A 27,738-nucleotide genomic window follows, 5' to 3' on the forward strand; every position below is an offset into this window, starting at 1 on the left:
CACACACACACCTCTGTGGGAAAGAGTCAACCATGAGAGTTTTGTCGACAGCAATTGTCCATTTGGCAAAACAAATATCCGTCTCAAAGCCGTATTTTACCGTTGCAGAAAACAGACGGCGTTCGCAAGAAGGCCCACACACACACACACACACACACACACACACACACACACACACACACACACACACACACACACACACACCCCACCCCGCGGGCCAAGGAGGAGTGAGACAGCAGATATCAGTTTTTTCTCAATGCTTATATCCTATAACACGCCCTCAAAAAATATTATTATTATTAATACATCTATATGAGGTAGGTTTTGCGCAACCTGCTCCTTGTCAGACTAAAGTAGAGAGTTTTTTCTTCAATACTTTAACAATAAGTTTTCTCAATAGATGGAAAATGATGACGCTGAGGAGTCAACATCCGATATTATCATTGCTTGTAACCCGGTAAATAATTTCTTACATCTCCCCATAAAACAAGTCTTAGCGGGGAAAAAAGCTCATATTCGAATAAGTTTATTAAAGCACCCCCCTCTGTGGGAAAGAGTTTTTTTCTCAGAGTCAACCATGAGGCGAGTTTTGTCAACAGCAATTGTCCATTTGGTAAAACAAATATCCGTCTCAAAGTCGTATTTTACCGTTGCAGAATGCGGAAAACAGACGGCGTTCGCAAGAAGGCAATCAAAAAAAAAAACAAACAAAAAAAAAAAAAACCAACCCTCTCTAACTATTGGTATTGTCAAGAGAAAGATGCGAAAAACAGATGCTTCGCTAGACTAGGATAAAATGAGAGAAGAAACGGGAGGGGAGTCGATATCTGTGACAGTTCTACCAATCGCGAGGAAGAATCCGTGAATATTATGTCAGCATTCCGTTCAAACAACGCCGCCGATCACACACACACACACACACACACACACACACACACACACACACACACACACACACACACACACACACACACACACACACACACACACACACACACACACACACCGCGGGTCAAGGAGGAGTGAGACGGCAGAATAGTTTTTTTCTTCATTACTTTTACAATGGGATTTCTCAATAGATAGAAAATGATGACGCTGAGGAGTCAACATCCGATATTATCATTGCTTGTAACCCGGTAAATAATTTCGTACATCTCCCTATAAAACAAGTCTTAGTGGAAAAAAGCTCATATTCGAATAAGTTTATTCCCCTCTGTGGGAAAGAGTTTTTTTCTCAGAGTCAACCATGAGGCGAGTTTTGTCAACAACTGTTGCCCATAAAGTAAAACAAATATCCGCCTCTAAGTCGTATTTTACCGTTGCAGAATGTGGAAAACAGACAGCGTTCACAAGAAGGCATTCAAAAAAAAGGAAATTGGATACCCCAACTCTCCCGACTGCACACACACACACACACACACACACACACACACACACACACACACACACACACACACACACACACACACACACACACACACACACACACTTGCATAGATAAACTCTGAATATAGTAGTGGGACTTCAGCTGTTTATGTAACTTACTATCTTAAGACTTTTGTGTCTACAATAATTAGTTTCCTTGGAACCAGATCCCTACCTGTTAATAATTCTCCACTGTACCCATGGTTCAGAAAATTACAGTCAGCCTGCCAGGGACACGTCACTCAGAGAGCTTTTAGAAACATGAGAGGCATCCATACATTTAGAGCACGGGCCTGTTATCAGAAAAAAGTACAAGCCGGAGTTGAATAGTGTTCAGTTTCACCTTCCTTCCTGTTGCTCTATGACGTAGTTTGAAACAGAAACCACAAGTGAGTCAGTCTCGGGTCGAGGTTAGGATTTCCAAAATCAGAGTTCACACACATGTAGCTCTTGATCATATATGTTCATATGTTAACAGTCTTTTTCTTCCCCTTCTTTATTTCTGCGGGAGTCAGGTGGCAGGAGCTCTGTGGAGGTATTTCATCTCCAAAGGCATTGAGTATCTGGACACTGTGTTTTTCATCCTGAGGAAAAAATTTAACCAGGTCACCTTCCTGCACGTCTACCATCATTGCTCCATGTTCACGCTCTGGTGGATTGGCATCAAGTGGGTGGCAGGAGGACAGTGTGAGTAGCTTACAACACAGCAGACATCAGCTATATGATATATATATGAATTTATCAGCATTGCTGTTGATAAAGCCTTCACCGGCTCTGTAGTTTTGTGGTTTATACTGGGTGAGGGCTGGGAAGAGACACAAATGCCTTGATGGATGCTTCAGGAAGCTAAACCAAACATGTGGAGCTACTTGTCTATAAACCTTTTATTCACTACTGGTTAATGTATTCATTATTGTTGTTTGTTGAGCTTTTTTTTTTTTTTTTTTTTTTTAATAATATGCATCTGCATATTAACAGCCATGCTAGCAACTCTGTAAAGGTATACCACAGGCAGAGGAGCACTTTGAGCTAAGTGCTAATGCCAACAAGGCAACATGTTGAGAGTAATAGCATTTAATCGTTGAAGTTTACTATTGGGTACAATGTTTATCATGTTCACAGTATGTATTTAGCATGATAACACGCTATCACTTGCTAATTAGTAAACACAGGTGCAGCTATATGTATATTTGCAAGTAGATGATTGTGACTGAAACTGAGTCTGAACACTGATGAGGAAGCTAGATGACAAATTTCACTGAAACCCACAAGCATAGTATCGTCATATGTAGCTTGGATAGTTTAATCTGGATTCATGGGCCCCTGGACCTACACTTGTTTGTATCTCCCACCCCCCTCAACTATTGTCTTTTTATTGGATACAGACAGCAGGAGTTCAGAGCAACTCAGTTTAAGATTTTTTTTTTTTTAACTATAGTAAGCAGAACAAAATTAAAAACTTATTGTTTCTTCTACTGCAGCATTCTTTGGTGCACATATGAATGCGATGATCCATGTCCTGATGTACCTGTATTACGGTCTTGCCTCCTGTGGACCTAAGATCCAAAAGTACCTGTGGTGGAAGAAGTATCTGACAATTATCCAGATGGTAGGTTGATTTCCAGGGTGGCTGATTTTGAAATTAAATATACTGATTGTAGGGATCATTTGACTGAAAATCATTCTTCTTGCTATGAAAGAACGGTGAAAACACAATATGGTGCAAAAGCATAACTCTTATTCTCTCTTTGGGGCTCAGATTCAGTTCCATGTCACCATCGGTCACACGGCCTTGTCTCTCTATCTCTAAAGACAGAGCACATATCTGAACCACTGGAACACAGAGGTAAGAGAAATCTGTGGAGATACATGCGAAGGATTAAACTATAAATTAGTTAATATTAGATTATTTCTGCCAAGAAAAATGTTGCCTGAGTTGATGTAGCAGTAATCTTGTTTGCGTTGGCCATGTTTCTTTTGATTTGTGTTACCTTACCTGCTTTTCTTTCATACTCTCTTTAGGTAATAAAGCCACATCTTTACCATGAAGCTACCTTTGGCTCTGGTGTTTGCACTCACCCTCCCCATCATCAGGGCTCAGGTTCCCCACTGGGGCCCGTGTCCAGAGCCTGCTGTTCAACCCCCCGTCAGCCTTAAACAGGTACCAGTGACGATGCAGACTGTGCAGAATATGCTGAACACATTAGGCGTGAATGTCATGAGATACTTCTTCTCTCGCACAGTTTGAAAAGGAAAAAGCTGACACCACAAACATTATCAGAGATTTCTGTTAAACGAGAATTTATTAATATAAATATTGTTTTCATGTGAAAAAATAATTTAATTTATTAAAAGTACTTTTTATTTATATAGTTTATAATATTTTTTTTTTTTTCAGCATTTCAGCATAATCTTTGTTGTAAGTCAACTCAGTACCCAAAGTATTGTGTAAGTAAAGCTTTTCAGTACCTTTAATAGCATAGAAATGTGCATACATTAGTACAATAACTGAATAAATGAAGACAGACTTTTTCCCAGAGGGGAAACTTGGCAAAACATTGTGTTTAATTACTTCCTCAGCTGGTGTAGAGTAGGTTTTTATAAAACACATACCATATATCAGAGTATGTAGATTTATTCATAGTCTGCCGACCCCCTCTTCTTCTTCTCTGTGTTGGTGTTGTTGTTCGTGTGCGTGTGTGTGTGCGTGTGTGTGTGCGTGCCTTAGAAGTCAATTAATACATTAGCCATACTTAAAAAACATCTGAATTTCATTTAGAACTGAGATTCTAAGTTGTAAGCAGAAATCTTATGCACAGCCAGAAACATGTTTCCCCACTTTCACAATGCTGAGGTGTCAAATCCACAACCCCCAACAAATGGTTTGTTACACGCGGGTGTGAAGGGCAAGCTTTACTTACACAGCCTCACACACAGTAGATTTTTAAAGTTTTTTGGGTACAGGGGTTTAGCCACAGATGCAACATCCACTTTTGATAAAGATCCCTCCACCTGTTTATTTCTTAAGAAATTAAGCATCTTTTATTAAACTCTTATTTATAATTGTCTACACAATAATAGACACCGTGTGCTCTGAGACATTATAGTCTTCTACTTCTGCTTCCATCGGTTTGCATTTTAAACTCCCAACCTTTCAGATTGTTATGAACGGCTTATATTTCTAACATTTTGTGATGTAAAAGTGAACCATGTTTTTTTTTTTTTTTTAATTTTCTGTTTGATGGAAGGACTTAAGACACGAGTTATTTAAACAATTCTAAATGACAGTGTGATGGCCATAGCACTTTATGCGGGTCAAATGTGTTAAGGATAATGTTTATCAATGTAAAATTGCAAAGAACTTGTGGATAGATTATAACATTTTGTAAACAGTTACCTCAGAAGCTGTACTGGTAGATCTATGTATGTAAGGTAAAACTATCCACAGTACTTCCACTTAAGTAGCTAAACACATAAAGTCACCCTTACCAATAATCCGCTGCTCCTTGAAAAAGTAGCGCAAACAGACAACTGACTGAGCAATGATAAGTAGAGCTACCCGAGGCCGAGACTCAAGCAGAAGAAAATTAAAAGTTGTTGTTTTTGTGGCTCGAAAAATTAAAGAAAGTATGTTTAATAATTCAACAAGACCCGCACCTTCAACACATGTACATTCAAATTTTGGAACAGGCTCATCATTGCTGCTGTTTGATAGTTTTTATCCGTTTGAAAAAGTCATTTTACGGCTTTAATGTTTCCAGCTGATAAGGAGAATGAGTGCGTTTCAAATGTGCGTCCAAAGGCTTTAAACATCTGCTTTGTCTGTAACGACAGTATCAAACTACAGAGCATTGTTTTTACTAAAATTCAACATTTTCCGATGAAAATTTGGCTACTTTTTTTTTTTTTTTCTTTACTGTAACACGCACCTCAATGCCATTTTTAGGATATTCTTGGTGATCACATTTTTTCATATTCATGCTTTTGGCACTGAGGGTATCTGATACGCATGTTGTCGCTGTGTTTGTACTACCAGCTGTGAGGGCTCTGCTTTTGCTTTGAGCAGTCTGTTTTTATTTTGTCTCGTGAGTGTGAGTGTGTGTTTTTTTTTCAAACGAGATCCTCGTCAGTTTGATTTTGTTACCACAAACTTTGTGTGAAGTTCACAACAGAGGTAAAGAGATTTAAACACCCCAGTTTAAGGAGGCAGGCAGGGGTTGGACCACCTGTACAGGACAGGTGAAGCAGAGAGTGTCGGGGGGAGATGTGCAACAGAAGCAGAGGGAACATTTTACAAGATGATAAATGGCACATTTAGGTGATTAAGGATTTGTTGACAAGATTAAAAGACACGTCCGTCAGAGTTCAACAACATTACAGTTTGATTAAATAAAAAGTTTTTAAACTACACAAGGGTCATTTTCTCCTCTGATAGTAATCATATTAAACATGTCAAGAAAGAAAGAGTATAAAGAAAAATAGTAAATGTGTGTCTAATTAAACTCTTCCTGTGAACCTTATATCATCCTTTAATACGTTCGGTGTTACAAACTTGAAGAAGCACAGAAAAGATCATCAGACATTAATCTAATCAGTTTTCAGCCTTCATTCATATTGAAAAGTTGAAATATGGATGAAGACCCAAGACCCTGCTAGACCCAAGTGCAGCGTTTAACACCGTTGGCCAGAACATTTTATTACAGCTATTATTAAATGGAGAGTCCTCTTCACACACTGAGGTTAATTATGAAGCTCCACAGGCTTCTGTGCAAAGACCAGATTTGTTTACATTATACGTGCTTTAGAAGACATAGCATACATTTTCACTGCTATGCATAAGATACCCGCTTTTATTGGTTAAACTGCCGGGATGTCTTAGACACATAATGAGCTTTAATTTTCTGCTTCTAAGTTCAGATAGAACTGAGGTTATTGTAACGGGGCGTAAAAAAATCTTAGAAACACTGTGGCTAACAAGATCCTTACTCTGGACGGCATCGCCTTGAGCCGCCTGTTGTAGTGATTTGGCACATTATAAGTAAAATTGAAACATACAATCCCATAGCACAACATCAACATTTATTTATATACAAAAATAAAAATGCTTTTTCAGAAAAGAATTGTAACTTCACAATTCATCACCGATTATGTGGGTACATTTTTTTTTTTTTAAATGCACTATATGTAGAATACATTGTTTGGTAAAATGCTGGTTACACGTTCTAAGAATGAAAAAATCAGTCTTTCAGAGAAAAAATTAGCAGCCTCCTTTGTAAAACTCTGCGACCAACCGTAGCTGTCTGATTTTCACCATGTCCAACCCTACCAGATTGTGGTATGCCTCGGCTATGGCGTCAAAGACTTTCCTTTCCGATTTCAGTTCGCGCAAGAGAGTTTCCGCCACCATGCAGACTTTGACGTCGTCCATTTTGATGTGGCGAGCAATCAGCAACCGTTGAATGGATGGAATGAAACGAGGGGTGAGGAGTCTTTTTCTGATGCTGTAATAATTTTCAGCGTAAAAGTCATCCTCCAACACTCGCAAACACTCATGCTGTTTCTGGAGGGGTTGATCGGCCATACAATCGTTGCATGTGTCAGTGAGGTACTTGTTGATTACGAGGTTGACAAGATGATACACCGCGGCTTTCACGGTATCGTTGAACAAAGAAGATGCCCAACCGTCAAGCTCGTCCTCTTGCTGCTGCTTTTCCAAGGGGCGATAGTAACCGGACGTGTCAGGTAATATTGTGCCCTCGTCCGCAGAACTTTCCTCCTCCTCCGCAGGGTGGCGCAGGGCTGTAGAGGCCATACTTCTCTCTGTTTTTGAGCTAAAAAAAAAAAAAAAGGTTTGAAGGAATGAGACGGCGGTCTTCTTTTTAAATAACAGAAGCGGGCGTGGTCTGGAAGTGGGTTGATCTTAAAGGATGCGGGTAGGTGTGGCAGCTATTTTCAAAAACCGTAGAGTCGGCCACTGCGTCTCTAGCAGCTGTAACTTTGGAAAAGAACGGTAATTCCCATCTGTTGGGCTTGAAATTCTCCATGAAAATGGCATCTTCCAGCCCTTCTGCTCAATCAACCATCAGAGTGACAGAACTTGGTACATATTTGGTACTTGGTACCAGGGATACTGAGCAATCTTTAGTCTCTGAAGATCCAGCCACGAACCCTACATTTGAAGATTGGAGTGAAGTGTCAGAGTGGAGCACACCCCCCTCACCACCACAGCTGTGGACGATGAACATTGACAACGAGGAAGATTTTTTGTATTTCGGCGACTCTCCCGACATTGATGAGGTAGACTGGATATGGCCACCCTTCCAAGGCCCTGAGAGATTACCGGAACAGCTATGGGATAATGATGAGGACTTACCCTATGTACCCACATAATCGGTGATGAATTGTGAAGTTACAATTCTTTTCTGAAAAAGCATTTTTATTTTTGTATATAAATAAATGTTGATGTTGTGCTATGGGATTGTATGTTTCAATTTTACTTATAATGTGCCAAATCACTACAACAGGCGGCTCAAGGCGATGCCGTCCAGAGTAAGGATCTTGTTAGCCACAGTGTTTCTAAGATTTTTTTACGCCCCGTTACAATAACCTCAGTTCTATCTGAACTTAGAAGCAGAAAATTAAAGCTCATTATGTGTCTAAGACATCCCGGCAGTTTAACCAATAAAAGCGGGTATCTTATGCATAGCAGTGAAAATGTATGCTATGTCTTCTAAAGCACGTATAATGTAAACAAATCTGGTCTTTGCACAGAAGCCTGTGGAGCTTCATAATTAACCTCAGTGTGTGAAGAGGACTCTCCATTTAATAATAGCTGTAATAAAATGTTCTGGCCAACGGTGTTAAACGCTGCACTTGGGTCTAGCAGGGTCTTGGGTCTTCATCCATATTTCAACTTTTCAATATGAATGAAGGCTGAAAACTGATTAGATTAATGTCTGATGATCTTTTCTGTGCTTCTTCAAGTTTGTAACACCGAACGTATTAAAGGATGATATAAGGTTCACAGGAAGAGTTTAATTAGACACACATTTACTATTTTTCTTTATACTCTTTCTTTCTTGACATGTTTAATATGATTACTATCAGAGGAGAAAATGACCCTTGTGTAGTTTAAAAACTTTTTATTTAATCAAACTGTAATGTTGTTGAACTCTGACGGACGTGTCTTTTAATCTTGTCAACAAATCCTTAATCACCTAAATGTGCCATTTATCATCTTGTAAAATGTTCCCTCTGCTTCTGTTGCACATCTCCCCCCGACACTCTCTGCTTCACCTGTCCTGTACAGGTGGTCCAACCCCTGCCTGCCTCCTTAAACTGGGGTGTTTAAATCTCTTTACCTCTGTTGTGAACTTCACACAAAGTTTGTGGTAACAAAATCAAACTGACGAGGATCTCGTTTGAAAAAAAAACACACACTCACACTCACGAGACAAAATAAAAACAGACTGCTCAAAGCAAAAGCAGAGCCCTCACAGCTGGTAGTACAAACACAGCGACAACATGCGTATCAGATACCCTCAGTGCCAAAAGCATGAATATGAAAAAATGTGATCACCAAGAATATCCTAAAAATGGCATTGAGGTGCGTGTTACAGTAAAGAAAAAAAAAAAAAAAGTAGCCAAATTTTCATCGGAAAATGTTGAATTTTAGTAAAAACAATGCTCTGTAGTTTGATACTGTCGTTACAGACAAAGCAGATGTTTAAAGCCTTTGGACGCACATTTGAAACGCACTCATTCTCCTTATCAGCTGGAAACATTAAAGCCGTAAAATGACTTTTTCAAACGGATAAAAACTATCAAACAGCAGCAATGATGAGCCTGTTCCAAAATTTGAATGTACATGTGTTGAAGGTGCGGGTCTTGTTGAATTATTAAACATACTTTCTTTAATTTTTCGAGCCACAAAAACAACAACTTTTAATTTTCTTCTGCTTGAGTCTCGGCCTCGGGTAGCTCTACTTATCATTGCTCAGTCAGTTGTCTGTTTGCGCTACTTTTTCAAGGAGCAGCGGATTATTGGTAAGGGTGACTTTATGTGTTTAGCTACTTAAGTGGAAGTACTGTGGATAGTTTTACCTTACATACATAGATCTACCAGTACAGCTTCTGAGGTAACTGTTTACAAAATGTTATAATCTATCCACAAGTTCTTTGCAATTTTACATTGATAAACATTATCCTTAACACATTTGACCCGCATAAAGTGCTATGGCCATCACACTGTCATTTAGAATTGTTTAAATAACTCGTGTCTTAAGTCCTTCCATCAAACAGAAAATTAAAAAAAAAAAAAAAACATGGTTCACTTTTACATCACAAAATGTTAGAAATATAAGCCGTTCATAACAATCTGAAAGGTTGGGAGTTTAAAATGCAAACCGATGGAAGCAGAAGTAGAAGACTATAATGTCTCAGAGCACACGGTGTCTATTATTGTGTAGACAATTATAAATAAGAGTTTAATAAAAGATGCTTAATTTCTTAAGAAATAAACAGGTGGAGGGATCTTTATCAAAAGTGGATGTTGCATCTGTGGCTAAACCCCTGTACCCAAAAAACTTTAAAAATCTACTGTGTGTGAGGCTGTGTAAGTAAAGCTTGCCCTTCACACCCGCGTGTAACAAACCATTTGTTGGGGGTTGTGGATTTGACACCTCAGCATTGTGAAAGTGGGGAAACATGTTTCTGGCTGTGCATAAGATTTCTGCTTACAACTTAGAATCTCAGTTCTAAATGAAATTCAGATGTTTTTTAAGTATGGCTAATGTATTAATTGACTTCTAAGGCACGCACACACACACGCACACACACACGCACACGAACAACAACACCAACACAGAGAAGAAGAAGAGGGGGTCGGCAGACTATGAATAAATCTACATACTCTGATATATGGTATGTGTTTTATAAAAACCTACTCTACACCAGCTGAGGAAGTAATTAAACACAATGTTTTGCCAAGTTTCCCCTCTGGGAAAAAGTCTGTCTTCATTTATTCAGTTATTGTACTAATGTATGCACATTTCTATGCTATTAAAGGTACTGAAAAGCTTTACTTACACAATACTTTGGGTACTGAGTTGACTTACAACAAAGATTATGCTGAAATGCTGAAAAAAAAAAAAATATTATAAACTATATAAATAAAAAGTACTTTTAATAAATTAAATTATTTTTTCACATGAAAACAATATTTATATTAATAAATTCTCGTTTAACAGAAATCTCTGATAATGTTTGTGGTGTCAGCTTTTTCCTTTTCAAACTGTGCGAGAGAAGAAGTATCTCATGACATTCACGCCTAATGTGTTCAGCATATTCTGCACAGTCTGCATCGTCACTGGTACCTGTTTAAGGCTGACGGGGGGTTGAACAGCAGGCTCTGGACACGGGCCCCAGTGGGGAACCTGAGCCCTGATGATGGGGAGGGTGAGTGCAAACACCAGAGCCAAAGGTAGCTTCATGGTAAAGATGTGGCTTTATTACCTAAAGAGAGTATGAAAGAAAAGCAGGTAAGGTAACACAAATCAAAAGAAACATGGCCAACGCAAACAAGATTACTGCTACATCAACTCAGGCAACATTTTTCTTGGCAGAAATAATCTAATATTAACTAATTTATAGTTTAATCCTTCGCATGTATCTCCACAGATTTCTCTTACCTCTGTGTTCCAGTGGTTCAGATATGTGCTCTGTCTTTAGAGATAGAGAGACAAGGCCGTGTGACCGATGGTGACATGGAACTGAATCTGAGCCCCAAAGAGAGAATAAGAGTTATGCTTTTGCACCATATTGTGTTTTCACCGTTCTTTCATAGCAAGAAGAATGATTTTCAGTCAAATGATCCCTACAATCAGTATATTTAATTTCAAAATCAGCCACCCTGGAAATCAACCTACCATCTGGATAATTGTCAGATACTTCTTCCACCACAGGTACTTTTGGATCTTAGGTCCACAGGAGGCAAGACCGTAATACAGGTACATCAGGACATGGATCATCGCATTCATATGTGCACCAAAGAATGCTGCAGTAGAAGAAACAATAAGTTTTTAATTTTGTTCTGCTTACTATAGTTAAAAAAAAAAAAATCTTAAACTGAGTTGCTCTGAACTCCTGCTGTCTGTATCCAATAAAAAGACAATAGTTGAGGGGGGTGGGAGATACAAACAAGTGTAGGTCCAGGGGCCCATGAATCCAGATTAAACTATCCAAGCTACATATGACGATACTATGCTTGTGGGTTTCAGTGAAATTTGTCATCTAGCTTCCTCATCAGTGTTCAGACTCAGTTTCAGTCACAATCATCTACTTGCAAATATACATATAGCTGCACCTGTGTTTACTAATTAGCAAGTGATAGCGTGTTATCATGCTAAATACATACTGTGAACATGATAAACATTGTACCCAATAGTAAACTTCAACGATTAAATGCTATTACTCTCAACATGTTGCCTTGTTGGCATTAGCACTTAGCTCAAAGTGCTCCTCTGCCTGTGGTATACCTTTACAGAGTTGCTAGCATGGCTGTTAATATGCAGATGCATATTATTAAAAAAAAAAAAAAAAAAAAAAAGCTCAACAAACAACAATAATGAATACATTAACCAGTAGTGAATAAAAGGTTTATAGACAAGTAGCTCCACATGTTTGGTTTAGCTTCCTGAAGCATCCATCAAGGCATTTGTGTCTCTTCCCAGCCCTCACCCAGTATAAACCACAAAACTACAGAGCCGGTGAAGGCTTTATCAACAGCAATGCTGATAAATTCATATATATATCATATAGCTGATGTCTGCTGTGTTGTAAGCTACTCACACTGTCCTCCTGCCACCCACTTGATGCCAATCCACCAGAGCGTGAACATGGAGCAATGATGGTAGACGTGCAGGAAGGTGACCTGGTTAAATTTTTTCCTCAGGATGAAAAACACAGTGTCCAGATACTCAATGCCTTTGGAGATGAAATACCTCCACAGAGCTCCTGCCACCTGACTCCCGCAGAAATAAAGAAGGGGAAGAAAAAGACTGTTAACATATGAACATATATGATCAAGAGCTACATGTGTGTGAACTCTGATTTTGGAAATCCTAACCTCGACCCGAGACTGACTCACTTGTGGTTTCTGTTTCAAACTACGTCATAGAGCAACAGGAAGGAAGGTGAAACTGAACACTATTCAACTCCGGCTTGTACTTTTTTCTGATAACAGGCCCGTGCTCTAAATGTATGGATGCCTCTCATGTTTCTAAAAGCTCTCTGAGTGACGTGTCCCTGGCAGGCTGACTGTAATTTTCTGAACCATGGGTACAGTGGAGAATTATTAACAGGTAGGGATCTGGTTCCAAGGAAACTAATTATTGTAGACACAAAAGTCTTAAGATAGTAAGTTACATAAACAGCTGAAGTCCCACTACTATATTCAGAGTTTATCTATGCAAGTGTGTGTGTGTGTGTGTGTGTGTGTGTGTGTGTGTGTGTGTGTGTGTGTGTGTGTGTGTGTGTGTGTGTGTGTGTGTGTGTGTGTGTGTGTGCAGTCGGGAGAGTTGGGGTATCCAATTTCCTTTTTTTTGAATGCCTTCTTGTGAACGCTGTCTGTTTTCCACATTCTGCAACGGTAAAATACGACTTAGAGGCGGATATTTGTTTTACTTTATGGGCAACAGTTGTTGACAAAACTCGCCTCATGGTTGACTCTGAGAAAAAAACTCTTTCCCACAGAGGGGAATAAACTTATTCGAATATGAGCTTTTTTCCACTAAGACTTGTTTTATAGGGAGATGTACGAAATTATTTACCGGGTTACAAGCAATGATAATATCGGATGTTGACTCCTCAGCGTCATCATTTTCTATCTATTGAGAAATCCCATTGTAAAAGTAATGAAGAAAAAAACTATTCTGCCGTCTCACTCCTCCTTGACCCGCGGTGTGTGTGTGTGTGTGTGTGTGTGTGTGTGTGTGTGTGTGTGTGTGTGTGTGTGTGTGTGTGTGTGTGTGTGTGTGTGTGTGTGTGTGTGTGTGTGATCGGCGGCGTTGTTTGAACGGAATGCTGACATAATATTCACGGATTCTTCCTCGCGATTGGTAGAACTGTCACAGATATCGACTCCCCTCCCGTTTCTTCTCTCATTTTATCCTAGTCTAGCGAAGCATCTGTTTTTCGCATCTTTCTCTTGACAATACCAATAGTTAGAGAGGGTTGGTTTTTTTTTTTTTTGTTTGTTTTTTTTTTTGATTGCCTTCTTGCGAACGCCGTCTGTTTTCCGCATTCTGCAACGGTAAAATACGACTTTGAGACGGATATTTGTTTTACCAAATGGACAATTGCTGTTGACAAAACTCGCCTCATGGTTGACTCTGAGAAAAAAACTCTTTCCCACAGAGGGGGGTGCTTTAATAAACTTATTCGAATATGAGCTTTTTTCCCCGCTAAGACTTGTTTTATGGGGAGATGTAAGAAATTATTTACCGGGTTACAAGCAATGATAATATCGGATGTTGACTCCTCAGCGTCATCATTTTCCATCTATTGAGAAAACTTATTGTTAAAGTATTGAAGAAAAAACTCTCTACTTTAGTCTGACAAGGAGCAGGTTGCGCAAAACCTACCTCATATAGATGTATTAATAATAATAATATTTTTTGAGGGCGTGTTATAGGATATAAGCATTGAGAAAAAACTGATATCTGCTGTCTCACTCCTCCTTGGCCCGCGGGGTGGGGTGTGTGTGTGTGTGTGTGTGTGTGTGTGTGTGTGTGTGTGTGTGTGTGTGTGTGTGTGTGTGTGTGTGTGGGCCTTCTTGCGAACGCCGTCTGTTTTCTGCAACGGTAAAATACGGCTTTGAGACGGATATTTGTTTTGCCAAATGGACAATTGCTGTCGACAAAACTCTCATGGTTGACTCTTTCCCACAGAGGTGTGTGTGTGTGTGTGTGTGTGTGTGTGTGTGTGTGTGTGTGTGTGTGTGTGTGTGTGTGTGTGTGTGTGTGTGTGTGTGTGTGTGTGTGTGTGAAACAAGATCGCCTGTCGCTGGTTTGTTTTTTCAGTCTCTTGTAAAAAAAGGACTCTCAAAAGGAAAAGTAGTATTCACTAAGCGATATTTATTCAATTTTTTTACACATAGGCAGCCTGTAGGTTACAAGCGGATAGAAAGTTCTTCTTTTCATCACAAGCTATGGTGTATCTTAAAGGTTACAAGCGGATAGAAAGTTCTTCTTTTCATCACAGAATCATCTGCTGCATCACCGCTGTGGTTAGGGAACATGATGCAACAGGTCTGAAAATGACTAGACACTTCCGGAGTATTTCCGGTAGGGTCATAAGGTCCGGATCGATGCCTTCCATAGTAAATATGCTGTATTTGAATATGTCATATTCAAAACCTTCTTCTTTGGGAGAGCAGATCTCATCGGACACAGGACCGCTGCGGGGCTGCAGAAGGAAATCCATCTTGTGTCTGTGCCTTAGAAATTGTGACGGACTCCTCTCTCTGCTTTTTTATTCCCCTCCAACAGATGGCGCGCTTCTGGAGGTTTCCCCCTCTCTAAAAACTTTTTTTCCCAACAACAGATGACGCGCTTCCGGAGGTTTTCCCCCTCCCTCTAAAAACTTTTTTTTTCCCCCAACAACAGATGACGCGCTTCCGGGGGTTCACCCCTCCTTTCTCGGGGTGCAATTCGTTACGGTTAGCAACAGATGGCGCGCTTCCGGGGTCCGCCCCCCTTTCTCAGGATACGATTCGTCACGCGGGGGGTTTCCCACCCCCCTTTCTCCGGATACGATTCGTCACGCTGGGGGTTTCCCACGGAGGGGAGGGGCGGGGGGTCAAAAGGTCGTGATTAGGGCCATCAATCACTTCGGATCAAATTTTGTCATAAGCTGTATGGGATTAACTCTCTTTCAATGTTCTTAACGGTGGTGGAAGAAATGGAAATCATTGATATTGTTGGGAAATCACAAACAAAAAACTCTACAGACTCTGACGACATTGATATGGAAATCGTTAAGAGAGTGATAGAGGGCATTTCCAAACCCTTAACACACATTTGCAATTTGTCCTTACAAACTGGTACATTCCCAAAACAAATGAAAACAGCTAAAGTAACACCACTGTTTAAAAATGGTGACAGACACCAATTCACAAATTATAGGCCTGTCTCTCTACTTTCTCAATTTTCAAAAATACTGGAAAAAGTCTTTAGTAACAGACTTGACAAATTTATAGATAAACACAAAATAATAATGGATAGTCAGTATGGTTTCAGATCAAATAGATCAACATCATTGGCATTAATGGAACTGATCGAAAATATCACCAACAATATAGATAAAAGACAATGTATAGTTAGTGTATTCATTGACCTAAAAAAAGCTTTTGACACAATTAATCATGACATATTACTTGATAAACTGGAGTACTACGGCATTAGAGGAGTGGTGTTAGAATGGGTAAAGAGTTATTTGAGAGACAGGCAGCAATTTGTGAAAATTGGGGAATATCAATCAGAGTGTATGGACATTGTTTGTGGAGTTCCGCAGGGGTCAGTATTGGGACCAAAGCTGTTTATCCTCTATATCAATGATATATGCAGAACATCAGATATACTACAGTTTATTCTATTTGCAGATGATACAAATATTTTTTGTGCTGGAGAGAATTTACAGCAGCTTTTGGAAATTGTCACACAAGAAATGATTAAACTGAAAACATGGTTTGATAGAAATAAGCTATCATTAAATTTGGAAAAAACTACATTTATGTTATTCGGAAATTGTAAAAAAAGATGCAGGAGCAAAATTATTAGTAAACAATGTTGAAATAGAGCAAGTTTCGGATACAAAATTTCTGGGTGTGATAATAGATAACAAAATCTGCTGGAAACCTCACATAAAGCATATACAAGCCAAACTGTCAAGAAGCATCTCCATACTAAGTAAAGTTAAATATTTTTTGCCTTCCAAATCACTCCGGGTACTTTATTGTTCACTTATATTGCCATATTTGGAATACTGTGTGGAAATTTGGGGAAACACATATAAAACTGCACTTCAACCAATATGTAAAATTAAAAAAAAAGCAATCAGGATAATTAGTAAAGCTGGATATAGAGACCATACTAACACCATGTTTTTGAAATTAAAAATACTGAAGTTTATGGATCTTATAAAATATAAAACTGCAAAAATTATGTACAAGGCCAGATACAATATGTTACCAGGAAATATACAGAGGATGTTCTATGACAGAGAAGGAGACTATGAATTGAGGGGGAAATTGAATCTAAGGATTCTTAAAGCACGGTCAAAGGTTAAAACCTTTTGTGTCACTATTTATGGGGTAAAACTGTGGAATAGTTTTACTATAGATCTACAGCAATGCTCAGGAATTAGTAAGTTCATGAAAATACTTCGAAAACTGATTTTGGAAGAATATGATACCGATAAAGATGATCACCCATTGTATGTATAAAAATATCAAATTATATCCAAATTATATCAATCACGGTAGCCAAGTTTATATAGGTTCTCCTCATGTATCGTGTGGAGTATGTGATGATGGGAATTAGGTGAATTATGTGGGATCAATAAGATGTTGAGCAGGGGTAGGAATTAATAAGTATGTTCATACTTCTTCCTACTCCTTTTCAGACCAAACATTGTTACATTATGTCAGACGATTTTGTTTTATTTCATTATATATTTTTTGTTTATCTGAACACATACGTGTGTGTGTGTATATCTACATATATATTCGTATCTGTAAATGAAAATATATGTAGTGTGTATATATTGTTTTTTGTTTTATATGTCTGAAACAAATAAAGATACAATACAATACAATACAACAATAAACAAAGGAAGAATTCCCTCTTTATAAACAGGTTAATAAAGTATGCCATATTTTAATAACTAGATAGGCACCTGTTGGGTTGCCACTAATGCACACCAAGCGGTAGCTCTAATCCTCTTTCACTGACTCAGTCTAATAAATCTGTAACTTTCAAGGTCTAAGAGAACAGACAAATTTTTGTCGATAGTAACTCAATTAGTAAGACAACATTAGTGATCTCTCAAGAAACAAAGTACTGTAATTCATTATTATCAGGATGTCCAACATATTCCCTGAAAAGCCTTCAGTTAATTCAAAATACTGAAGCAAGAGTGCTGACAGGGACTAGAAAGAGAGACCATATTTCTCCTATATTGGCTTCCCCTCCAGAATTCAAAATCCTGCTCCACATATACAGGGTCTTGAATAATCAGGCCCCATCTTATCTTAATGACCTTATAGTACCATATCACCCCATTAGAGCACTTCTCTCTCACACTGCAGGCTTACTTGTTGCTACCACTTGTTTCTTGTGATTTAGCACTGTGTAAATAAAATGTAATTATTATTTTTTTTAACTAACTAAGGCCTAAACCATACAAACTAGAACATAATAATGCTGACGATACAAACATTTTTTGCTCTGGTGATGATCTGCAGAATTTATTGGAGGATATGACTAATGAAATAAGTAAAGTGAAGTTCTGGATAAAAATAAATTACATTAAATTTGACTAAATCTAAATTTATGTTATTTGGAAATAGTAGTTTAAATACAAATGCAAAGATTCAAATAAATGGTGTTGATATTGAAAGAATCAGTGAAAATACATTTATGGGGGTAATAATAGATGAAAAACTTAACTGGTGAGCTCACGTAAGATATATTCATTCCAAAGTATCACGCAGTATTGCAATACTAAACACGGCAAAACAGGTATTCGACAGAACATCACTTTATATTCTATACTGTTCACTGGTTTCACCATACTTAAGCTATTGTGCAGAGGTCTGGGGCAATAACTATAAAACCACATTACATTCACTTTTTACTCTTCAAAAAAAAAGCAATTCAAATCATCCATAATGCAGGTTATAGGGAACATACAAACTCACTATTTTTGCAGTCTGAAATATTGAAAATTGACGACCTAGTGAAATTCCAAACAGCACAAATTCTATTCAAAGCAAAAAATACAGAACTGCCAGGTAATATTCAGAGTATGTTTTTTTTTAAAGAAGGAAGTTATAATTTAAGGGGTTTTTGTAACTTCAAAACAATGAAGGTACGTACTACAAGAAAAGGCTTTTGTGTTTCTATTCATGGAGTGAAACTATGGAACAGTCTGAATATGGAATTAAAGCAACGTCCAAACATAAAACTGTTCAAAAAGAGTTATAAAAATATGATCTTCTCGAACTATAAAGAAAAGGAAAATATTTAAATTAAGTGAATGTCTCTATTTAAAAAAATAAACAAAAAAAAACTCATGATGTGATATTATAGTATATAGTATATCAGAAATCTGTTCACTATTTTTATTACAAATTATATCAGTAAGGAAGCTGACTAAATATTAACTGATAATTTATGGCAAAGGGGTGGGATTAAATAAGTGTTTACTTCTTCCCACTCCCTTTCAACATGTAAATTAATCAGAACAGGGTTTTTTGTATGTAATTTGTATAGTATATTTTCTCTCTCTTATTTTCTTTTCTAAATGTACTTGTATATTGTTCACATGTTGAAATAAATTACCAATCAATCAATCAATCAATCAATCAATCAATCAATCAAAAAGGCATGAAACACAAAACACTGGGTCTAAAGACCCAGGACCATGGCAATTGCTGGTTTTGCCGACCGATGTTGTCTAAAAATATGTTAAAAGATGACCGTCTTAAAGCTATTCTATATATGTTTATTTTAAACAGGGAAAGCATGCAATGCCCACACAGGCCCTTTTGCCTGTCCTGTCCAGCACTGTAGCAATCGGAGTTATTGACTGAAGGCCAAGAAAAATGCCCAACAGATTTATTTTCTCAAGTGCATCATTACAGCTTTTGCCATACTGGTCTACTTGATTGTCATAGTTTATTCAAGCTTTATTTTTTATTTTATTTTTTTTTTACTTTTAAGTCATTACAATCAGAATGGACAGCACCAGGGGACATGAAAGAGAAAGATGAAGAAATGAAAAGTTGGACTCAACAGAAGGAGATGGGGAAAAAAGTGTTTGATCACCTGCTGAAAAAAACAAAACAAAACGAGAACAACACAGTAGGGAAACGACAGCAACAACAAACATAAAAATAAGTAATGGTAAATAATTAATATTGAATGTTACCAAGCAGCACACAAGACCAACAACCCATGATATGTTTAGAGACAGCAGCCAACCAAGATAGTGTGTGTCTGTTAGTACCTGTTTGTACAAACCTGTGTCAGGTATGCACACCTGTGTGTATAAGCGAGCTTGTATTCGCAAGGTTTCTCCATGTAACTGTCTAATACTAGGTGTGTGGAGCCATAGCCTGGCCCCGCAGAACATGAAGCAGCCATGGAGGAGATCCAGGCCCCAGATTTAGAGGCCCCCCAGAGCACGAGAACCCAAGAAGGACCAGGGAAGGAGGAGGGGACGTTTGCATGTGATTAATGAAGACTCAAAGATTTCAGACCTACGATTAGCCCAAAATTCAAACAATATGTATGCTTCGAAAGCATCACAATCAGCTCCTCTCTTACAGCATGGTGGGATTTTCTAGAAATGAGTTTATTATTGCATAGTGCCTGTTCCACTATGCAATAATCTCTTAGCCAGTGCTCATCTAAGAGATTATGTTTTAACCATCCTGAGATGAATTGGATCCTCTTTTTCCTGTATTTTCCCACCATGTATCTTCCAATATCCCTTAATAATGTTGACCTAAAAATAATCTGCAAAGCTCTCTCAAAAAGATTAGAGAAGATAACCCCATTCATAATTGTGACCAAACTGGTTTCATAAGAGGTAGGCACTCATCAACAAATACAGTTAGATATCTTAATTTGATAGTAAAATTATTGAAACCACAATATTGTCTCTAGATGCAGAAAAATGGTTTGACAGAGTTAACTGGAAATTTTTATTTGGAACTTTACACAAATTTGGTTTTGGAATTTTTTTCATAAACTGGTTAAAAATTAATTTCCCAAAAGCATGTGTCAGGACAAATGATCAAACTCCCAAACTGTCGAACGATTTGCCTCTAGAGATTAGACAGACCTCTTCTCTCCCTGTCTTTAAATCACTTCTGAAAACCCATCTCTTCACCCTGGCCTTTTGACCTAAGATGTTGTTTTTTTAAGTTTTATTTTTAGTTTAGTTGTTGTTTACTTGATTGTATGTTGTTTTATATTGGTTTATTATAGGAAAGTTTAATTACATATTATTTGTTATTTAGTATTTATTTTTTGCTGTTTCATTTTATCTATCATTCTAAACGTATTTACTGTACAGCACTTTGGTCTTGTGCTGGCTGTTTTAAAGTGCTTTATAAATAAAATTGGATTGGAGACCTTCTGTCTCCAGAGGGTGAACAGGCAGGGATACCCACTCTCCCCTCACTGTTTGCAATTTTTAACAAGTAGCAGCAGCAATTAGACAGGCTAAAGTGATTAAGGGTATAAGTTGAATATAGAACAAAATATCAGTCTTTATGCGGATGATGTGTTACTTTTTCTCCAGCACTCACAAACCACTCTCCCTGAGGTAATTATATAAAACAATTACATTAAAAGCTACAGTTCTTCTAATTAATTGCTCCTTACATAATTCTTCTTCTACCCCACTGCAATCTGGAAATGTTAAATATTTAGGTATCTCTCTATATAGGTATCTCTTGCAGATTTAAATAAATTAAACCACATTCCACGTTTAAAGGAAGTAGAAGTATGCTTGAGAACACAATTTGCTTTAAGACTAATCAATTTGTATTTATGAGTGCAAAATTTCTTTTCTATTAAATAACCTTATAAATAACTCATGTTACCCAAATAAATCTCACCACCCAAAAAACAGAAGTCTCAAGGCACTCCAAAAAAACATTTTTAAAAGGCTTTTTTCTTTTTTTTCTTTTTTTTACATACAAGGCATATTTCCATACACTTTTCTATACACTATACACTTTTTGTCTAAACACGTGTTCTACGGTTGTAGCAAGCAGAATCATGGTCCGAATGCTTTGTTATGTCAAACAATATATACTTCTCTTACTTTCCCAAGAGAAGCACTATGGACACTCTGCTGGGTACCTCATGTTAAAATCTTATCTTATTTATTTTATTTTGTTATTTATATTATTATCTGTGTGGATATTATGGTGAAGCAGACAGGGGGTGAAGGTCAGGTTAGCAAAAGACAGAAGAAACCAAAGGAATAGAAAAATAAAAGTGGCAGAAAGCACGAGAATGAAGAATAGCAATGAAACAGACAGAACTCCTGCATCTGCAACCAAATACCCTCAAACAATACACAGCACATGAAAGAGGTACACAAACAAAATACAATTATACTCTGTGTGTGTAATAAAATAAGAAAAAAAAATAAGAGCGTTTCATGAAATGAGAGTGACAGACTGCAACAATACCCCACTGAGATCTAGAGGTGGAAAGGGAAAGACCCACATGACCAGATGCTCAGTGATCCCCAGGCTCAGGCCAACCCTGGTCCCACATAGAGTGTTTTCCAAATTTCAGCACACACACTGGTCCACTAACACCACAAAGAACACAAAAGATAGTTTAACCTGCCTATCAGAGGTTATTGTTGAGATTCAGCAGAATGTACAAAATATTAGAATACTTGAACACATTGTTTTGCTTGTTGGTTATAGAGGGATCCAACCAATTACACATAGTAGCTGTCATACATAGATTATCATGAGCTGAGCCCTGAAAAAAATTGCCACACGTGAACCACGTACCTGCTCATGTAAATGGTACCCACTGCATCTGCCCTTTCCAAGCACGCTGAATTCAGTATGCTGAGGAAGGCTCTGTATTGGAAGTCATATTTTTTATTTTGACATGTTAAGTTACTCCTATTCTGCATCCCACTAAGAATAATATGTTAAATATTAAGGATTCAAACACACTCTTCAATCTGAATAAAACTACAGTGAATAATGTCCAATTATAGCAATGACTTTCTTATGACATTGTTTGGAAAAATGCAACTGATCATTTTGTTAAATCCAACTGCCAGATATTAGGGTTAAATGGAATTGAATTCCATTTAACCCTAACAATTTTGTACATATGAAAAAAATCCTAAGGCATATCATAATGATGATATCATAGCAATTATATAAAAGTATAACTAGAAAAACAGACAGTAAGATATAATTTGAACTTGTTCTCCCTACTATTTTGTACAGTAGAAAATATTTAGGTTATCAATTAAGTTCCTTTAGTTTTATTAGCATTACTTAATCAAGTCGAATTTTTGAGTCACTTTACATGTTTTCTTTCTTTTCTTTTTTTTTTTTTTAATAGCAAAGCATTTATCCAATTGTAATGGATCATCATCATCTTTATGGTGTCTGCACACACACTGACAGGATTATCCTACTATGGACTTTTCATCCTTGGGGCTCTCGACACACCCACCTTTCGGGTCTCTGGCAGTCTTCAGATTTTTCAAGTGTTTCATCTGAGTGGTTAGCTCAGTGTCTCTAATCTGCACAGCAGGTGGGAGAAGCTAACAGAGATAACTCTGCAAGCCAAGATTATTGTAGGCTATAGGCACCATAGCTTCCCTCTAAGCCCTCCTCTCAGTACAGAGCCTGGCTCTGTCACTCTAAAGCTCCTGCTGCTGGTCAACCTGCACAGGTAATCACCCGTGGACAGCAAAGTGATATTCCTAAGATCCCTGACCCCACAGCCAGACTAAAGCATACAGAGAGGATTCACAATCTAGCAGAAGTGACAACCATGTCATTTACACAGATGCTGTTTTAACCCATTCAGGTTTGCAGGTGCAAACCTTAGTGTTAAGCTGTCAACTTGAGGCAACTGTTACTGTTGAAGCGAACTTAACTCAATTTAGTTGAACCTGCTGTTGTCAAATTACCTTTTTATTCAGGTAGTAGCCATAATAGCCAAATAAGTTCCTTAAATCAGACCCTGCATTTTGACATATTACTACAATCCCTCCATCACTATGGAGAGAAATTTGCCTCAAAAGTGTTATGAATGCATTTTCTAGTAGAGGGATGATGAGCTGTTCTGTTTATTTCGAAAAAGACCACATGTCCCAGTTTTACACTTCTTACATCTGTGGAAGGTGGCAGTGTGAAATTTGTCTCAAAACCCCATGTGGCCATGTGATGTGATCTGTGTGTATCTTGCGCTTAGTGCACACAAATTTAAGGATTCATAAGTCAGTGAGAGGGATTTTACGTGTGATTTTAGATTCATGAAGCTTACCTTAATTAAACTGTATGTGGATGTATGGATGTGCAGAGTTATAAAATAGATTTGCCTGTGTTCAAATTACCTCTATGGATTTGACCATACATTTGTGAGTCTCCAAAAGTTACACAAATCACTGTACACATTTGTAAATTTTATTTTATGTTTGTGGATCATATTGTGTGCACACTTTTGAGGCAAATTTCTCTCCATACATCACTGACAGCAGAGTTTCTAGTGTGCAACAGGCCCAAGGATTAACATTCATAGTATGCTTATCAAATAGTGAATCTCATTTTAGATCTTAGTTCCTAAGCAACACTTTCCCATTTTCTTAGCTTTAGTTCAGTATTAGCTGTAGGGTGAATACAGAGCAAACAGGAGTTGCTTTTCAAACCATTAGTACTTAGAAACAATGGTAATTCTCTATGTTTGAATTTTATGTTCATATAGCTATTTGTTTTTCATTTGGTATGATAAAGAAAATTTGTCATTCCAAGAAATCTGGAGAGAAAAGTAGCCTATATTTCCCATTGAAATGCTCCTTCCATTTACTGAATTAAGAAATTGCTTTACTGTCTGCATTTGGCATAGTTGTGCACTTTTAAGAAAATTATGGGCAGAAAATCGATGCTACAAGAAGATGTGTCTTATTTTGTTGATCATCTTATAAGGGTTACTGCTAATAAAAATAAGAAGAAACTTTTCTATTTGGTTCACTTTCTAAGGTTAAAATCTTACCATTTATCACGTTTCCTACCATACACCAAATCCTTATTTTTGTCCATCATCTTTGCGTGTGTTAAAAAGTGTGCTGTTCTCCCAGCTTAAGGCTGCAGTGAGAGAAAAAAAAGTTTTTGATTGTTCAGATTTCACACAAAGACACTAAAAAACTGAACCAAAGAATAAGTCTTGACAAACTCTGCAAGCAGCTAGCAGTAGTACCCACAGGCTATTGGACAAGTAGTGTGTCTGTTCTTGGATACATGGAATTTGATTTTTAGATTTTTTCAATGGATACTGGTGCCCCTCTAAATTAAATAAAAGTTTTCAGAATTGCTCCCACACTATGTTAACTGGACAAATGTATTAATATTGTCCTCCACTACTTTTGCAGGCTTTAGATGTTAAAGAATGATCTCTGTTTGTGTCACAGTTCAAGGAGTTACAGTACAGTTAAATATACAATGCCTGCAAGCCCAACTCCGAAACATAATAAACGTGCAGTCTATACTAACTCTGAGCATGGAAATTTTGGGGGTTAAATCAATGAAATTAATATTCAATTAAATACATTTCTAATTAGATTACAGGATGATTTTTTTATTATCTTCCTGTAATACTGTTTATTTTCATTTAACCACAACCTTATTAGATCGTGTTTTCCAAAGTGATTCATGATGAGAAAGTAAAATAAATGTACAGATTCACTTCAAATGGTTCTCATGTTTCCGAACTTGTAACATACAGACAGGTTGGGTGGCCAAAAGTGTAACATACAGACGATTTGTCACATAGCGTCTTTATGTTACGATTTGGGATGAGAACGTGTTGGTCCAAAGACATGTTGCTGCTGTTTATGAGTGCAAATGTGACTTTGAATGTTTGTCTGTCTGCATTAGCTCTCCAATAGACTCATAATAATATGAGACACAGCCTGTTTTCATTTCTTTTTAAAAATGTTTTTATTTATTTCTTTGTTTTTTGTTCAGGTATGGAGAATATACAGAATCAGAAAGGGTTTTATTGCCAAATGTTGAGCAGGTTTACAACATTAGGAAATTGCTGCGGTGCTTCAGTGCAAACATACTGTCATAAATTACGCATAAATAGACATGAATAAATAAATAAATAAATAAAAATAAGAATAAGAATTAAAAGTGCTAAGTAGATAGATATATACATGAGTGCAGGTGGTTATGATGGTTCCAGAAAACTAAATATTCACAATGGAACAGTTTTACAGTTTTTGGTTATAGTATCAAAACTGATCAGCTCTCTGTTTAAAACAACAATGCATTGCTGCAATGGCATTGTTATGAAATCCAATAAGCATGTCCACAGACACATTGATTTTAGGAATTACTGAAACAGAAACCTGTAGGATGAAGCAAACGGTAGCTGGAAGTGACATTACAGAATTAAAGACAAAGCTGCTCAGATCCACTTTTCTCTTTTAAAGCTTGCACAGCTCTAATAAGATACAGTGCATGCTGTGGAGATAAATGAAGGAGAAGGGGAACAAAGCAGCTATAATATTGCACGGTGTATTTCTTGTTCTCTGACTGGGGCCACAGTACACTTTTTAGCCACATGTAATAAATAATTGTCTACAGCAGCCTCCTCCATAATGTGTCTACTTTAAAAAATAAACTCATATATATTTTGTATAATTTTAGTCCATTTGTTTTTTTTTATTATTGTTAAACATAGAATGTGAAGAAGAAGCAGGTGAAGTAATCAAATAAAAAAGAAGCATTGGCACCTGAGATACTCTATTCCCAGGAGCTGTACAGAGCATTTTCCCCAGTCTAAAAATGGAAACATCCCGCAGACTCCTGGGAAGCACATGTGAAACTCATCCATCAGTTTTCTCTGGTGTATATAAATACCCAAGTGGAGCAGTCACACATAGGTTTGTCCTATAATGTGGGGCTCACAGATGGGAATGATTCAGGTAGGTGGTAAACTGCTGTGAGCAAAAATATCTCTCTGGTCTCTTTTCAGGCCTTTTTCTCCAAATAAAAGCAATCAGCAAAATATTAGGCTCACTGATCCACATTTAGGGAGTGGAAAGCTATCTCTGTCACGGGTCTGTGGTGGCAGACCCTGTATCTGTTTAAGACGACCCAAATGCATAGGCTTCAGGCAGGAATCCGTTTTTAACAAAAAACAAGCCGTTTATTGAAAGCTGAAAAAACATGAGAAACAAAGGCAAAATAACACCGAGATAAACAACCTAAAACCTAAACTGGGGAACAACTAAGCAAAACCTGAACACTAGGAAAATGGCAAAACTACTGAACATGAACACAGAGAGATGACCTGACAATGAACAAAGGGAAACTAAGGACTTATATACACAGAAGGGCAATGAGGAAAGTGGAAACAAAGCTGAAACAAATGAACATGATGCCACAGGTGAAGCAAAACTGGACAAACCAAACATGAAACATGAGACAACTATAAGAAAACAGGAAACACTGAGACATAGACTGCCACATGAGCTTGACACAGGAGGAAAGGTAGATGACAGAGAGAGGAAGAAACATGAGAAAGAGGACGTGAGAGCACAAGAGAGAGACACTGGATGTGCTGGAGAAACATGGAATAAACATGACAGACAGGGGTGACTTGGAATGACACACAGGAAGGGGAGACAAGATATCTTGACAAGACAACATGGAAACAGATATATAACTAAACATATCAGCCAAAAGATACTCAAAAATAGAAAATCAAAATATTACACAGAAAGGCATCACAAACCACCATTAATTCCAAAAGACTGGGTCAAATTACCCCAGACCATGACAATCTCCCAAAACGGCCTTTAAAGTCCACTACAAGAGGATGGATAACATTGGCAGGCATACTGTCCCGTTTAACATGCATATCAGGAAGGATGTTTTCTCTAAAGATTTGCTCTGTAAAAGTGACATTCTGAATTTATTTTATATTCAGTGGGATTTTGTAGCTGAATAAGAAAGACATTAGTGTTTCTCTATGAATGAGGAACCCAAACAATTTTAACAGTATACAGTAACAGTATTTAAGTTATCAGGAAACAACCTATAAGTTAATTTTGTCACATTTTTAGGATTAAAATGAGATGACTGTATTTAAAAAACAAAATGAAAAAAAAATCATAAACCCTAATAGCCAAGTTTTTTATCTTTTGGATTTCAAATTGACTTAATCATTAGCTGCAGATTCTATTATAGTGGGGTTAAAATGTGGCCATGGTGGTATAATAACATTTTGTCAAGGTAATAAT

The 27,738-nt window shown here is 37.5% G+C and overlaps 2 protein-coding genes across 2 annotated transcripts; one reads left to right on the top strand and one right to left on the bottom strand.

Annotated features, from left to right (window-relative positions):
• Positions 1-312: 312 nt before the first annotated feature.
• Positions 313-3,578, top strand: LOC308397596 (very long chain fatty acid elongase 4-like; the record flags this gene model as incomplete). The annotated part of the gene is made up of 6 exons (XM_080883569.1): positions 313-317; positions 1,796-1,835; positions 1,941-2,112; positions 2,907-3,034; positions 3,185-3,271; positions 3,448-3,578. The coding sequence occupies 5 exons, from the start codon at positions 313-315 to the stop codon at positions 3,233-3,235; spliced, it is 396 nt and encodes a 131-aa protein (XP_080739695.1). The 3' UTR covers positions 3,236-3,271; positions 3,448-3,578.
• Positions 3,579-10,821: 7,243 nt separating this feature from the next.
• On the bottom strand, positions 10,822-12,561 carry LOC308397006 (very long chain fatty acid elongase 4-like). Its single transcript, XM_080882716.1, has 5 exons — positions 12,551-12,561; positions 12,274-12,445; positions 11,352-11,479; positions 11,115-11,201; positions 10,822-10,938 (listed from the first exon to the last, which is right to left on the bottom strand). Exons 2-4 carry the CDS (start codon positions 12,320-12,322, stop codon positions 11,151-11,153), a joined length of 228 nt encoding a protein of 75 aa, XP_080738842.1. The 5' UTR covers positions 12,323-12,445; positions 12,551-12,561; the 3' UTR covers positions 10,822-10,938; positions 11,115-11,150.
• Positions 12,562-27,738: the final 15,177 nt, after the last annotated feature.

The sequence above is a fragment of the Rhamphochromis sp. 'chilingali' genome (assembly GCF_963969265.1).
Source record: "Rhamphochromis sp. 'chilingali' genome assembly, chromosome: 5".
Classification (NCBI taxonomy): Eukaryota; Metazoa; Chordata; class Actinopteri; order Cichliformes; family Cichlidae; genus Rhamphochromis; species Rhamphochromis sp. 'chilingali'.